Source organism: Thermobia domestica, chromosome 1 (genome assembly GCF_964235325.1).
Source record: "Thermobia domestica chromosome 1, izTheDome1.hap1.1, whole genome shotgun sequence".
In the NCBI taxonomy this organism is placed as follows: Eukaryota; Metazoa; Arthropoda; class Insecta; order Zygentoma; family Lepismatidae; genus Thermobia; species Thermobia domestica.
The window spans coordinates 373,093,329-373,108,612 of record NC_137454.1 but is presented as its reverse complement, the minus strand read 5'-3'; the positions used below and the strand labels follow the sequence as shown (position 1 = coordinate 373,108,612).

The following is a 15,284-nucleotide window of genomic DNA, read 5'->3' as shown; positions in this document are numbered from 1 at the left end:
TATGAGGAGATTTGTATTACTTGCAATACATGGTGGCGAAGTGAGCAAGATATCCTGGAAGAGTCAGGAAATTTGAAATTTCTAGAAAAGTTACCGATTTTTCATAACTTCTAGTCAGGGAGATTTCAAGCTTCGGAAAGCAGAGTACCGTTCTGTAACAGCATGGACATTTTTTTTTATCATAATTTTTCGTCATCGCATCCTTGCAATATCAAACATGTTATTTCAAAAACAATTTTCTACTGCTGCTTTAACCTGTCATTTGGAACAGACAGTAGTTGACGGAATAATAAAAACAAAAATTTATGCGGAAAAAAAGTTCTGTTAACATATGATTCAACAGAGAAAGGAACGCAGATATTGTAAAATATTTTACAAGACATTATTGAGTATGTACTTTTATAATAGTGAATATGTACTTTTTTATAATAGTTGAGGTCATAACAGGGGCGGATCCAGGACTGACTTCTGGGGTGGCGGTAGGTTGTCGTACTACTACTTTTAAGAGCTCCAAACTTTGGGATGGGTTTTATTTATATATATAAAATAAGAATGTTTCTTCTTCTGGGGGGCGATTGCCCCCTGGGTCCGCCCCTGGGTCATAATGAAAGGAAAATTGTTATATTTGAATAAACAGAGAAAGGACGTAAATATTGTATTATCTTTTTCAATATTTTTTTTATTATTTTACTAGAGATTTCTTCATAGTTTGTTATTAAAATATTTACCAACACATTCTCATTTTATTGTCCTAACAAACCAATATATGTTGATAGTAAAGTTGTTTAGTTTAATCGACCTCCTGGGGCTTCAGAATTTCATATCCCCTCCCCCCCGTTTCGAAATCCTGGCTAAACGAACCAATATATATTCCAGTAAAATAGTTTAGAATGATCGAGCCCCTGGTATGATGACCCAGTATTTTATGTCACGGACCACCCCCCTCACGAAATCCTGGTTACGTGCCTACCTTTAATGTATTAAAAACTGAGTTGGGTCTGGGTGCACTAACATACCAAGAATAATCAAGATTGGAGCAGCATTCTAAGAGGAGTTAGCGACAAAATATGGTTATGTTCATTCTTGTTTATGTAGATGAAAAGCTCATTAAACTTCTGCATCAATATGTCCTGTGATAAAGTAAAATTCCATTATTAAAATAATAATAAAAATATTTCTATTTAATAGAACTACAAAGGAGGAGGTCAGGAACAGCAATGCTGTTGGATATGTCTTCCGTGTGGCGACCATGAAATCGTGTTGAATGAGACCACGTGTAAGGAATGTCCTCCAGGATATTGGCCCAACCACTTCAAGACATGTAAGACTTAAAGGATAAGTAACAGTGGCGGATCTAGAAGGTAAAAACTGGGGGGACAATCAGACTTTCAAAAATATTTAAATAATAGCTTAAATTAGTTTTCTCACTAAAAAAACTGGGGTCCTAGGCCCCCCGACTCCGGCCTAGATCCGCCACTGATAAGTAACTGTCAAAGGGAAAAGTAATGTTAACAATATTTTCTGTTTCTTAATATTTCAACCTTATGATTCTTCCTGATAGACCTGTCTTCAACCTCACGTGATCACTTACCCTAGTTTCCTTCGATCACATGTCATCTACTAATTCCAGCATCGTGTTCTATTACGTTGCGTAACATAAGGAATATAGTTGATATTAAAGTAATTGATTTTAATAGTACAGAGCTGTTCTAAAGTTCTTGCTATAAAACAAATGCTTGTATCCTTTTTTTTTTAAAAAAAAAAAAAGATAATGATATTGCAGTGAAATAAATATTAAGATCTTTATTAAAACTTACATTTTGTATCATCATTCATAGATACACCACCACAATCATTGCCACACCTCTAGTTGGCACACCTCTAGTTGCTCTTTTGTTATCTGTGTGTCGTGAATTGACAAATTTACAATATATTAGTGGATGTAGAAGTTGAACTTTTACAAGGGTACTTGTATCAATGTTGTAAGTTACTTACTCATCACGTTACAAATCTCAACTGGACACGATAAAGTTAACAACTTAACAACACGATGAAAATGCTAAATTTTAAGCACGGTTTTATTAAGTGTGCGTTAAGTGATAAATACAAAAATGCCTATATTAGAACTGCATTTATAAGGCGAGTTTTTCCCATACTGTTATTTCTTCTTTACTGTAAGTTCAGTCATCTATGTTCTATGGTATTTTATTTTATGTTTATCGGTTGTAAAGGCAGTCATCATATCATGTGTGTCAGTGTAGCCTTTCAGTTTCGCCAGGGCTCAATTACTGCTTTAATGGTGTTTTTTTACATACATTTTAGTTATAACCTTTGTATTTGAATATGGGTAGTACAAACATAAACAATGTGGGGTTTCAGATCCTTACTCAATCTCCTGCTTCGTCAAATTTTAAGATTATACATGCAAATGTCCGTTCTCTTTTTCCTAAAATTGACGAAGTACGGCTACTCGCTGTCTCCACAAAATGTTCCATTTTGATTATATCGGAAACATGGTTGGACGATTCCATAAGTACAAGGCAAATTGAAATTCCAGGATATTTAGTCATTCGCAGTGACAAAAAGAGGGGTGGAGGCATGCTGATTTACTATTTAAAACATATTAAAATGAAAGTTATTGACTTTCAATCTAACGATATTTATCAAGATATAGAAATTTTAAATCTTGTTGTTAATGTGAACCACTTGTCAATTGGTATTACTGCTGTATATAGATCTCCCAGCATACCATATAGGGAATTGTCAGCGATCGAAGATGCCGTATTGGAACTATATCCACAAGTCGACCAAATATTTGTTATTGGTGATTTCAATTGCGATCAACTCTGTCCAGATAAACAAGAAACCATTTACTTGAAATCTATTAATAACATATTAGGTTTCACACAGTTAATAAATGAACCCACGAGAGTCACTGAAACTACCGAATCTTTGCTAGATTTAATTATTACTGACAACACGGAACAGATACACTCGTTTGGAGTTAGTCCACCCATTGGAACATCAGACCACAGCGTAATTCACGTCACTCTCAAGCTTCATACAATATCCAAAACTCCCAGTAGAGTAATTCAGCATCGTACTTACGTTTCATTTAATACCGAATCGTTTTATCATGATGCACAAAATTACAACTGGGATAAGATTATTCAAATGGAGACAATAGATAATAAAGTTGAATTTTTACAAAACTCTGTACTCGATATTTTTGATAACCATGCACCGCTCAAAACGAAAAGGCTATCTAAGAACACTCTTCCCTTTATTTCAAGTAACACAAAACTTTTAATGAAGTTGCGTGACCGTGCTTACAGAAAATATAAAAGAACGAAGAATCAGTTGCATTGGGACTATTACAGACGTTTGCGCAACTTCACAACTACTGTTGTGCGACAAGGAAAGACTGCGTATTTTTCTGATTGTATGAGATCTACTAATGATGCACGTAACATATGGAAAACTTTGCGTGATCTTCGTGTAGGTAAAAGCGATTCATGCTTGATTCTTCCAGATGATGTAAATGACGTTGAAGCTATAAATTCACATTTCACAAGTGTCTATAAAATGTCTGAGACAAGCACTGAAGTACTTGATCAACAAACGCATTGGCTTTCATCGCGTACACTAAATAGCAATATTGAAACGTTTAAGTTTCACACTGTAAACGAAACAGAAGTTAAAACTACAATACACAGTATTAAGTCCAACACATGTGCGTTTGATGGAATAACAGGAAAAATGCTTCGACTGTCTGTTCCGTTTAACTCCACTTACTCACATAGTAAATTACTCATTAACTCAATGTTGTTTTCCAGAACTGTGGAAGCGAACAAAGGTGGTTCCACTGCCCAAGAAGATAGTTGTACAGTCGCTTGATGAATTTCGTCCCATCAGTATACTTCCAATTATCTCCAAAGTATTAGAAAAGGTAGCATTTCAGCAATTAACAACTTATATCAATAAAAATGAAATATTGCCTGTTACTCAATCCGGCTTCCGTAAAAAAAAAAACATAGCACAACCACAGCCCTTTTAGAAATTACAGATTCAATTTTGAATTCAATAGAAAATTCAATGGTAACAGTTTTGGCCTTGTTGGATCTTTCGAAGGTTTTTGATCTGAATCAAAACTCCTACTGGCCAAAATGAAATATTACAACTTCTCGGAATCAGTTATTAAATGGTTCCACAGCTATCTCTCTTGTAGACAGCAACAAGTAATACTAAGACGAGAAAAGACTCAGGTATCTACCCCATCCCTGATAAAGGCAGGAGTTCCGCAAGGTTCAATATGAGGTCCCCTATTATTTTCACTCTTTTCAGCAGATCTTTCTACAGTCATAAAACATTCATCAGTTCACTTCTATGCGGATGATACACAGATCTTCATCAGTAGTACGCCTGAAAATATTATGGACACAATAGAGTTACTTAATACGGATCCTTTAGCTGTTAGCAACTGGTGCCTTAAGAATGGTCTTTTACTTAATCCATTAAAATGTGTTTTCACTGTATTGGGAACATCATATCAGTTGAGCAAAATCAATCCTGATGACCTAAAAGTAACTGTAGTGAATTCCAATATTCCATTTTCTCCCTTTGTAAAAGATCTAGACTTAATAATAGACCAAGGGCTTAGCTGGAATAAACACATTTCTGAACAGTGTATTAAAGCTAAGCTCATCTTACGACAGCTGTATAAATTAAAATGCTATTTGTCGCAAGAAACAAGACTATATCTTGTTAACACTCTCATTTTGCCTCTGTTCGATTACTGCGATTCAATATATGGTAGCTCTCTCTCCACTCAAAATACTAGGGCAATTCAGAAAATACAGAATTACTCTATACGCTTCTCTCTCAATTACAGAAAGTCTCAGCATATTCTGCCGGTACTTAATGAAAACAATATCGTAACCATGTCCGCAGACGATACCTCCGATACTGCTGTTTACTATACAAAATAAATTCACATAAAGCACCACCTTACTTGCATCATAAATTAACATGTAGACCAGAAATTCACCGTTACAATACCCGAGGAAGTAATAAACTGAATATGCCCCGGCATTCTTTAAAAATAACAGAGAAGGCATTTTCAATTTCGGCAGTAAGAATCTGGAACTCCCTACCAAAGTCAATCACTGACAAACCGTATAATTCATTTAAATTATTTAAATTATTATTTAGAGATCAGAGACAAAGCATTGGCACACATGAAAGGTTTACTACAGTTTGAAATTGGACTGAAATTGGTATGAAATTGGACTAGCAGTATGAGTATATTTTTTTTTATTTACATTTACTGAGTATTTTGTTTATCTTTAGTATTATTGAATGTATCATGTTATGTTGTTATTTATATCTTGTATCTTATTTGTGTCTTTATTTTTTTCCTTTCTTTTCTTTGTAATGATGACAAGGGTTAGGTGGAAGAGCAGCCTCCGGCTGAACCTCGCCTGCTGTAATAAAGAGAAATTCAATTCAATTCAATTCAGTTGGGCTACGTTGACATCCATACATTCCTGGAACCTCCAGCGAAATCCGTGAATGCTATTCAGTTTGCCATCGTCAGAAATGTCATGGATCACTTCACTAATCTCAGCTTTCAGGTTCTGCAAGTCCTTTGGTTTTTCCGCATAAAACCTGTGTCTTAACATGACCCCATAACCAAAAATCACAATATGTAAAATCGTGGGACCTGGGAACCAATGGTATGGCCTCTGCGCCCAATCCACCTGCCAGGTAGCTCACGGTCAAGGTAGTTCCTGACGACTTGTGCAAAATGTAGGGGGGATGGGGGCTCCGTGTTGCTGGTAGTGGATGCGATCCTTGATTCCCAACCTAACCAATTTGGGCATCAGGAAATTTATAAACATTAAAGATCCCCTGTTACAATGATTTAGTCGAAGAAAAAGGATCCTATGAGATGGTTCACTTTCGGGTTGTCTCTTTCGTGCGTTTCACATTCACGAGGGTTTTCAGTTTCCAAACAAGGCGGTTGTGTTTGTTTACCCTCCCTGAAACATGGAACGTTGGCTCATCTGAGAACATGAGTAACTTCAGAAGTTCCCTACCATCATCATTTCAGCATGAGTTCACACAACTCCAATCTCGTGTCTTAACGTTGTTGTGTCAGTTCATACACTAATTTAATCTTGTACGGTTTGGCTTTGAAATGTTTACGCATTATCTTGTGTTGTCTGAGGGATTCCCAACTCTAGCGACCACCACAGAATCGATTTTCTTGGACTTCTCTCCAGGCTGTTGGTAACCCTTCGTACCGTGTTTGGGCTCACTGTCGCCGAACCACTTCTTTGCATATCACAAAAACTCCCAGCAGCTAGAAACGTGCTATGCCAACTCCTTATACTGCTGACATTAGGACCATGGGCGCCCGAAGGGTAGGGCAGGTGGGGCCCGGGCCCCCCTCGCTCACGAAAATATATACGTAATATAGCAAACCATGTACATTAAATACCATAAATGCCAGACATAGTATAGCAACCATGAAGATGGGCCCCTCCCTAGAAACTTTTCTTCCGGCGCCCCTGATTAGAAGGTACGTTTTGTACACTTGTCAGAGGTTTTGCTGCACCAACACGCCTGATTTCAGTTCTGCATCTCCAACACACACAGCACTGTGCTTTCTCTTGTACCGTCGTCATTTTCATGACTTTTGTTGTCATCAGTGTTGTCAATCTCATTATTGTGATAGTGTTGTCAACTAAAAATTTACAGATCATCTCACAATATAAAATGTATTTCACTGCAATATCATTAATTTTAAAAGAAAAGCAGTAAGCATTTGTTTTATAGCAAGGGCTTCATAACAGCCCTGTATAACAAACAACAATAATAGCGAGCAGTCATAGTTTGTTTTGGTAACAACCATATTCATTGTGTTACAGCATATCACTGTAATTTATCAATGTTAGGTTGGCAATATGTTCGTTAGTATTTCGTTCTAGTTTAACTGTAGAATGTTATAGTGAAGTCAAATGAAACTTACCCTTACATAGATTCAGTTCAAATGTAGAACAACTTATGTTCTCAATCTTTACTTAATTTAAGCGTAACTTCAATTTACAGTGTAGTCCAAAATAGTGGAATCACCAGAAAAAAGTTGAATGATGAACAAAGCTAATACTGATGGAAGAAAATGTTATAGGACATATGATGATGAAGGTCACCATCTTGAAAACTTTTAAATGAGAACCATAGTTTAAGTCAGCGTTTCCCAACCTTTTTCAACTTGCGGCATACTACAGGTGTAACTTGAATTCTTGTGGCACACTCATATAGATATTATTATTATTATTATTATTATTTGTAAATATAAAATACAGTGTTATTTTTTCTCTGTGATTACTGATCTCACAGAGAAGCAAGCTCGATCACTGGTTTTCCCCAGTGGTAAATCATTATGCTTATTTTCCATTCTAATTTAAAAGTTGACAACAATTGCAATGAAATGTATGACTCAGGTTTCTAAAAATACAATTCCTTTTTCGAAAACTGTATCCAACCTTTCACAAAAAAGGAAGATCACTAAATAATGAACGAACAAACAAATCTCTTTTACTTTTAAAACACAAATGTAGGTGATTTGTATGTATGTTTGCTTTGTCGAAAGGATTGAGTGATATTTTAAAACGTTAAGTTACGAAATTGTCTGCAACAATAAAGAAGCAATAATGGTCATAACAATGATAACAAATACTTTTTTTCAACATTAAAAGTGTACAGAAAAGTAACTCAGTATGAAACTTAAAATTGTAGATTAATAGTAGAGGTTCATAGTAATGTGAATTACAAATATACATTTTTCCGTATGTCTTGCAATTTGATTGCTATAGAATTAATAATTTTGTTTCAATTTCCTCGCGGCACACCAGCGGCCCACTCGCGGCACACCAGTTGGGAAACGCTGGTTTAAGTCATCTCATCCTCATAAACACAGCATTCAGCTCGGGAAAAAAATTCTGTTAGAATCAGTAGCGCCAATTCAGATTTTGCTTGGGGGCGGAGGGAGGAAGATTGCCCGCCGACATAGGAGTTTCGCTTTTTTTTTTTCATTAGTAGGGCTATGTATGTACACAATCTATTAACCAATATGTGTTTCTCAAATTCAGGGGCCAATTAACCCACTCTGCCCTTCCCAAATGACAGCACCGATTAGAATGTGATCTCACAAGCTATAATTTCCCTATAAATTTTTGAATATGGATTCAAGATCATTTGCATATATTCGATAGCTATTTTCCCCAATTCTATTATAAACCTACGGTGTTCGTTTGGCTACATTTTACATCATTCTGATATTTCAACACTGTTGGACAATCTTGTAATCTGTTAAGGATTATTATTTTCGTGGAATGAGACTATGAAAGTCAATTTTGCCTGGTAATATTAAAAAGTTGATAGTAGGGAACAATGCTCTGTATTAATATTTAAGATGACTACTCTAAGATTGTCAATGCAATATTATTTCATTATTTTATTATATCTTTATTTTATAATAATTTCACGATTACATTTTTCTATTACTTCCATTTTGCTATTTCTATCTTGCTGAATCGATGATTAAATATATATATAGGATTTTTTTAAAGTTTAACGTCCCACGGTTATGCATTGAGGTTAAGGGAGCCAGGAATGATGAGATGGGTGATAGTACTTGGGAGAAAACGGGATAACCCTGAGGAAACCCATGCAGACGGTATTTGTCCACCACAAAGTCCACGGGAGCTGGGATGAAACCAGAGACCGGTGAGCGCTCTACCACCGAATTATCGCGGCCTCATAGGAGAAAAAGAAAAAAAAACATGTGATGTGACAAATATTCAGCTCCGTATAGATTCTCTTCAGATATAAAAAGAATCATCAGATTAGAGTTCTGTACGTGCGAGTAGCAATAAGGTGAAATGGCTACTGTAATACAAAATCCCGCCAAATGTGAAGTGAAATCTGTCATATAATTTCTGAACGCCAAAGAACAGAATGCAGCTGGCATCCATCGGGAATTGTGTGTCATTTACGAACTGGCAGTAATGAGTGAGGGGAAGGGCAAGCAATGGTGTAGAGAGTTTTGGGAATGGTGTTCAAATGTTCATGACGATCAGTGTAGTGGAAGGTCTAGTGTTCATACAGACGATCTGGTGGGTGAAGCGCGTTAAAAAGACAGTGCTATCCAGTTGTCAGTTCACAACAACTGAACTCGCAAAAACAGTGCATGGAATTGTGACTGACAAGCTTGGTTATCAGAAACTGAGTGCGGGGTGGGTGCCAGAAATGCACACAGACGCTTACAAAAAGGAAAGAATGACAGCTGCACGGTATTTACTTAGCCCATTGGAGGGAGGATGAGGATAACCTCTTTTCTCATATAGTGGCGGTGAATGAAATCTGGATATCGAATGCCAATGGGGAGTCGAAGCAGCAGTCAATGCAATGGCAGCAGTCTGGTTCTCCTAAAGCCAAGAATTTCAAACAAATACCAGTTCACAAAATCATAGTAACCGTGTTTCAGGAGTAAAAAGGTATGATTCTTGTGGAATTCTTGGAACCAAGACGAACAATTACAGCAAATAACACGGAATAATCTGTGATGTCCCACCCAAAATCGGCAGAGTAATGCTACGCTCGGAATTCTTCTGATCCATGACAACGCCCACAGCTGCTTCTACTGTTGAGATAATTCAAAGATGTCGATGGGAATGTATGGAGTTTGATGGTAACTACATCGAAAAACAGCTAAGGTATATACTGGTATATCAATCATAAATTCTTCTCCTATCATTCTTTTTCTTTTTTTTTCAAGTATCGGTCTTTTTTTTTTTTTTTTTTTTTTTTTTTTTACATGTTCCACGTATTATTCCATATTATCTCAAGGTTATGTACCTTTATAACGCTTGTATAATTGATAAGATGCATGTGTTCGTTTTGGTCCTCTTACAGATATACTGTATTTGTTATGCTTAGGTGTACTGGATATAACTAAAATATGTGTTTATCTCTTACAGCATGCTATCCCATACCAGTGGAATACGTTCAATGGAGTGATACACAAGCCATCGTTGCTATGTTCTTTGCGTGTTTAGGCCTTGCTGCAACCGTAGCAACAGCAGCGGTGTTCATAAAGTACAATGATACGCCAGTCGTGAAGTCTTCCACACGAGAACTGAGCTACCTAATCCTTGCTGGAATGTGCATGAGCCACACATCAACGCTTCCGATACTAGCTCGACCTTCCAAAGTGACGTGCATGTTAACGCGTGTGCTTCCAGGACTAAGTTTCGCCATGATCTACGCAGCACTCGTTACCAAGACTAATCGTATTGCGAGAATTTTGGCGGGTTCCAAAAAACGATTTCCAACTCGCAAACCACTTTTCATGTCTGCAACTGCCCAGGTTCTCATAACGTGTTCATTGATTACAGTTGAAGTTGGTGTTATTACAGGAATGCTTATCGCTGAGCCCCCGGACTCTAAATTCGAATACCCGACGTTGAGAAGAGTTATGCTCATATGCAACACAACACCACAAGGAGTAGTGGCGCCACTGGCGTTTGACTTTCTTCTTATAGCTTTATGCACCCTCTATGCTTTAAAGACTCGGAACGTTCCAGAGAATTTTAACGAGGCAAAATTCATTGGATTTGCAATGTACACAACCTGTGTTATATGGATTGCATTTGTGCCGATCTATTTCGGTAGTGATTCCAAAATCATCACAATGTGTATGTGTGTGACGTTAAGTGCCATGGTGACTCTAGTCTTCCTCTTTTTTCCTAAACTTTACATCATTCTCCTTCGACCGGAGAGGAACAATCGATCATTTTTTACCACTTCGAAAACAATACGATGCCACATCGGAAGGAGAGTGGCCAGTAAGAGCTCAAATTCAACCAGTGACTACAGTGCTGCCGAATCGCCATGGTAAGTTTTACTTTTAGTTTACAAAATTCATTCAACGGTTATACAGGGTGCCCGATAATGAACGTAACTTTTGGAATGCCTGCCATTTTTGTTTTAGTAAGTTGGCAGCACTGAACGATACACGATTTTCATCTGTTGTCTTTGTGGTTAGTAGTGACGGAGTGTCGAATGGCGCATGCTCGTCATCTGTTTTCTGTACAGGTAGAAATGGAGCGCTTTATGACGTAACAGCATGTTGTCATAGTGAAAACTTATTACAAATGTTCAGTGCTACCAACTTACTAGAAGAGAAATGACGAGCATTCCAAAAGTTCCATTCTTTATGCGATACCTTATATTATACCTAATCAATTATGATATAATGAAACAAATACAAATGAAAATTATAAACTATTAGGTGAAAAGCAGCCAGACGTAACGTATCATGTGTCTTCTCAGCTACTTTCATGTTGTATTAAGAACGTTTGAATGAAATCTCTAAAACTGTCTGAAAATAAAACTTAAGATTATTCACATATATTATCAAAAACACAGGACCCCAATGAGATCCTTGTGGAACTCCTGAACTGACTGAATGAATTTTGCAACATTGAAAGCTACCCTTTCCCGTATGCAATCTAAAATATTTTTATCAGGTATTCTATTTTTTGGGAAGAGTTCCTTATGTCATTTTAAACATCCATACTGTGGTATGCATAATACTGGAAGTATAATAGAATCTGTCAGTCTGTTCTTCTGCTTGTCGACAGATATTAGACTAAGAAATAGCCATAGGTTGTTTCTTGGAATCGATCGAGATCCCTAAGAATAGGTTCCCACTCTCCATTAACCTTCTATTTATACCGGAAGTGTTAGAAATCCACCATTTCGGATTTTAACGTTGATTATCATAGAGCAAAGACTGTAACAAATGGCGAGAAACTTTCTTGGAATCTATCCAGCGTGCCAAGAATATATTCCTTATATACCCTTATCTCATTACTAAAAGCGGAAGTAGTATATAGCCACTTACATTTCCAGTTTCAATAATGATCTCTTTAAAGCAAGAACAGTAAGAGATAATAAGAATTGTTTTTTGTTGTGGATGAAGCATCACAAAAATAAGCTTCATCTCGATTTTTGCTTTATTCAAACCGGAAGTAGTAGAAATCTAAAATTTCGAGTGTCAACATTGATTATCATAGTGAAAAACTGCAAGGAATCAGTGCCGAAAGAATTCGTTCCATTTAAGACTTTGTTTTTCTATTGCAACAAGAACTAGTATAAACCTACTACCACTTCTTTTGTTCGAATAATGATTCCCATAGAGCGAAGGAGATCCTTCGTGGCTGAGCGATTAGCGTACGCGTCTTTGGCGTGGGAGTCCCGGGTTCAATTCCCGGCGGAAGCTCATGATTCGGATTCCACGTTAATCAGTAGGTCCCGTCTCATATAGCCTCGCTACTGAAACGGACGTTAAACTCAAAATCAACTCAACCCATAGAGCGAAAGTGGCAATTGGAGATGGCAAAATATTTTTAAGATGATGGATTCAGTATTATAAGATTTTATTTCAGTTCTTATTCTTCTTCTGAAACCGGAAGTAGTAGAAACTAGTACAACTTCCGGTTTCATTGATTTCTATTTTGTAATAATTGTAATAAGAGATAGAGGAAAAATTGATTTTGGTACGAATTCAGGATTCGAAGAACATACTTAATTTCATATCATTCTCTATGTTGCAACCAGAAGTAATAGATATGCTACTTCCTGCTTCGCTATTGAATTTATATAGATTGGAAGTTTACAGTAATTTGAGACTTTGAAACGCAACTTCTTAGGATCACACAGTGCCACTTAGAAGATTGTACTGTTAATTCGTTCGTCCGTACGTTAGTCCAAACGAAAGCGAATTTTTGTCTCATGTTTTTTGGCTCATGCTCGAGCAATTATTCCGTTCAAGTTCGTTAATAGAGTCAATCCGTTAACATCTTCATAGGTAACGGTCACTATCCAAATTCCGTTAAAAAATCCATAACGTCCCCTGGCTAGTAGGCATCCTGCACAGTACTTAAGAAATGTTGGTTGCTTGTAATATAAGAATAAGAATAGTTTCTTATTGTATTTATCTCGGACGAGTTCGTTAATAGAGTCAATCCGTTAACATCTTCATAGGTAACGGGAACTATCCACATCCCGTTGAAAATCCATAACGTCCCTGGCTACTAGGCAACCTGCACAGTACTTAAGAAATGTTTGCTGCTTGTAATATAAGAATAAGAATAGTTTCTTATTGTATTTATCTCGGACGAGTTCGTTAATAGAGTTAATCCGTTAACATCTACATAGGTAACGGGAACTATCCACATTCCGTTAAAAATCCATAACCTTCCCTGGCTACTAGGCAACCTGCACAGTACTTAAGAAATGTTTGCTGCTTGTAATATAAGAATAAGAATAGTTTCTTATTGTATTTATCTCAGACGAATTCGTTAATGGAGTCAATTCGTTCACATCTTCACGGGTAACGGTTGTCATCTATATACAGGGTGTTTCAAAACAACACCGACAATTTTGGGAGGTGATTCCTGACACCAAGATAAGACAAAAATTATAAACTAATCTGGGTGCACAAATGCTTCCTTCCAGAGTTATAGACTACCGAAAATATGAAAAAATGAACTTTAAATATCCATAGCTGCAAAACTACGGGACCTACCGTAGTCGGGTCAAGATTTCACTTAGAAACTAATATATGTCCTATCCAAAAATACATGTTTAAATAACCTGTGGTATTCACGCAACCATTTTTATAAAGAGAGTTTGGCTACGGGTATATAATTTGAAGTACTCACTTAGTACCTCTATAAAAATTGTTGCAGAAGTACCACAGGATTCTAAAACATGAATATTTGGATAGAGCACATACTAGTTCCTAAGTAAAGTCTTGACCCGACTACGGTAGGTCCCATAGCTTTCGAGCTATGAACCTTTAAAGTTAATTTTTTCATACTTTCGGCGGCCTATAACTCCGAAAAGAAGCATTTGTGCACTCAGATTGGGCTATACTTTTTGTCTTATCTTGGTGTCAGGAATCACTTCCCAAACGTTGTCGGTGTTGTTTTGAAACACCCTGTATATTCCGTTAAAAATCTATAACGTTTCCTAGCTGCTATGCAACCTGTAGAGTAGCAAAGAAATGTTTGTTGCGTATAATACCACGATTAGTATATTTTCTTATTGCATTTATCTTGTCCGAATTCGTTAACCCGCTGTAGCACGCTCCACGGAGTCATACTCCGCAGATAGAGAAATTTTAGTTTTCTTAGACCTGTTAATTTAGTTTGTGCTGTAAAATATACGTGGTCAATTGTCAAAAACATTGCAAAGAAAATATGAAACAAATTTAGATAATATCGCTTCAAAAAGAAATACACATTAAAATAAGATAAATAAATATTGTGAAGTGAAACTCCGCGCGCGTGCCTTGATGTTACAATTGACCACGCGGGCTATGGAGGGTTAATCTAGTCAATCCGTTAGCATCTTCACGGTTAACGGTGGTTATTCATATTCCATTTAAAATCTACATTTCCCCTAGATTCTATGCAACCTACACAGCAGCAAATAAATATTGGTTGCCTATAATAACAGGATATGTAGGAAGTGGCTATTCATATAACATGTCTCATATATAGGATTGCGTGATCCTCTGTACTGTCTTTGATGGAGTTTATTTTACCTTGATCTCTGATTTTATTTGGAATCCTTTTTATGGACATATAAATTAAATTACATCACAGAATGCATACAGGTGTCCGAAAATGTTGTGATCAATATATTATTATTATTATTATTATTATTATTATTAATAATAATAATAATAATAATAATAATAATAATAATAATAATAATAATAATAATAATAATCACTGTTTGTAATTATATCTTTCTTCGTTTTTGATGAGGATGAGTGTCAGCAGGTCTTTTTCAACGCAATATCTTCGCACACACTTTGAATATGAGATGGTCAATTGTGGGAGTAATTCCTAAAATAAATAGTCTTATCATTCGAGGTATTAATTTACTCAATTTATTGTGTAAACCGTCAAAAACAAATAATAATAATAATAATAATAATAATAATAATAATAATAATAATAATAATAAAATGCCTTATAGGAAATAAGACAAAGCTTGATTCCATATTTACTTTACATGGTATTTGTTCAAACAGAGTAGATAATGGTACGGAAATTGAACAGAGGGCAAACACAGGCTTCAATGAGAATTTTCTCTAAGGCTACCTGCGAAGACATGAAGTAGAAGCTCATTTTCTAATA

At 36.3% G+C, this 15,284-nt stretch overlaps 1 protein-coding gene across 1 annotated transcript in view; it reads left to right on the top strand.

Moving 5' to 3' along the window:
* Window positions 1-15,284, top strand: part of LOC145664426 (metabotropic glutamate receptor 1-like) — a 469,806-nt gene that overhangs the window by 445,591 nt on the left and 8,931 nt on the right. Inside the window, exons 7-8 of the mRNA XM_081731111.1 lie at window positions 1,189-1,321; window positions 10,047-10,962. Coding sequence (XP_081587237.1) covers window positions 1,189-1,321; window positions 10,047-10,962 — 1,049 coding nt within the window. The remainder of the gene's footprint in view (window positions 1-1,188; window positions 1,322-10,046; window positions 10,963-15,284) is intronic.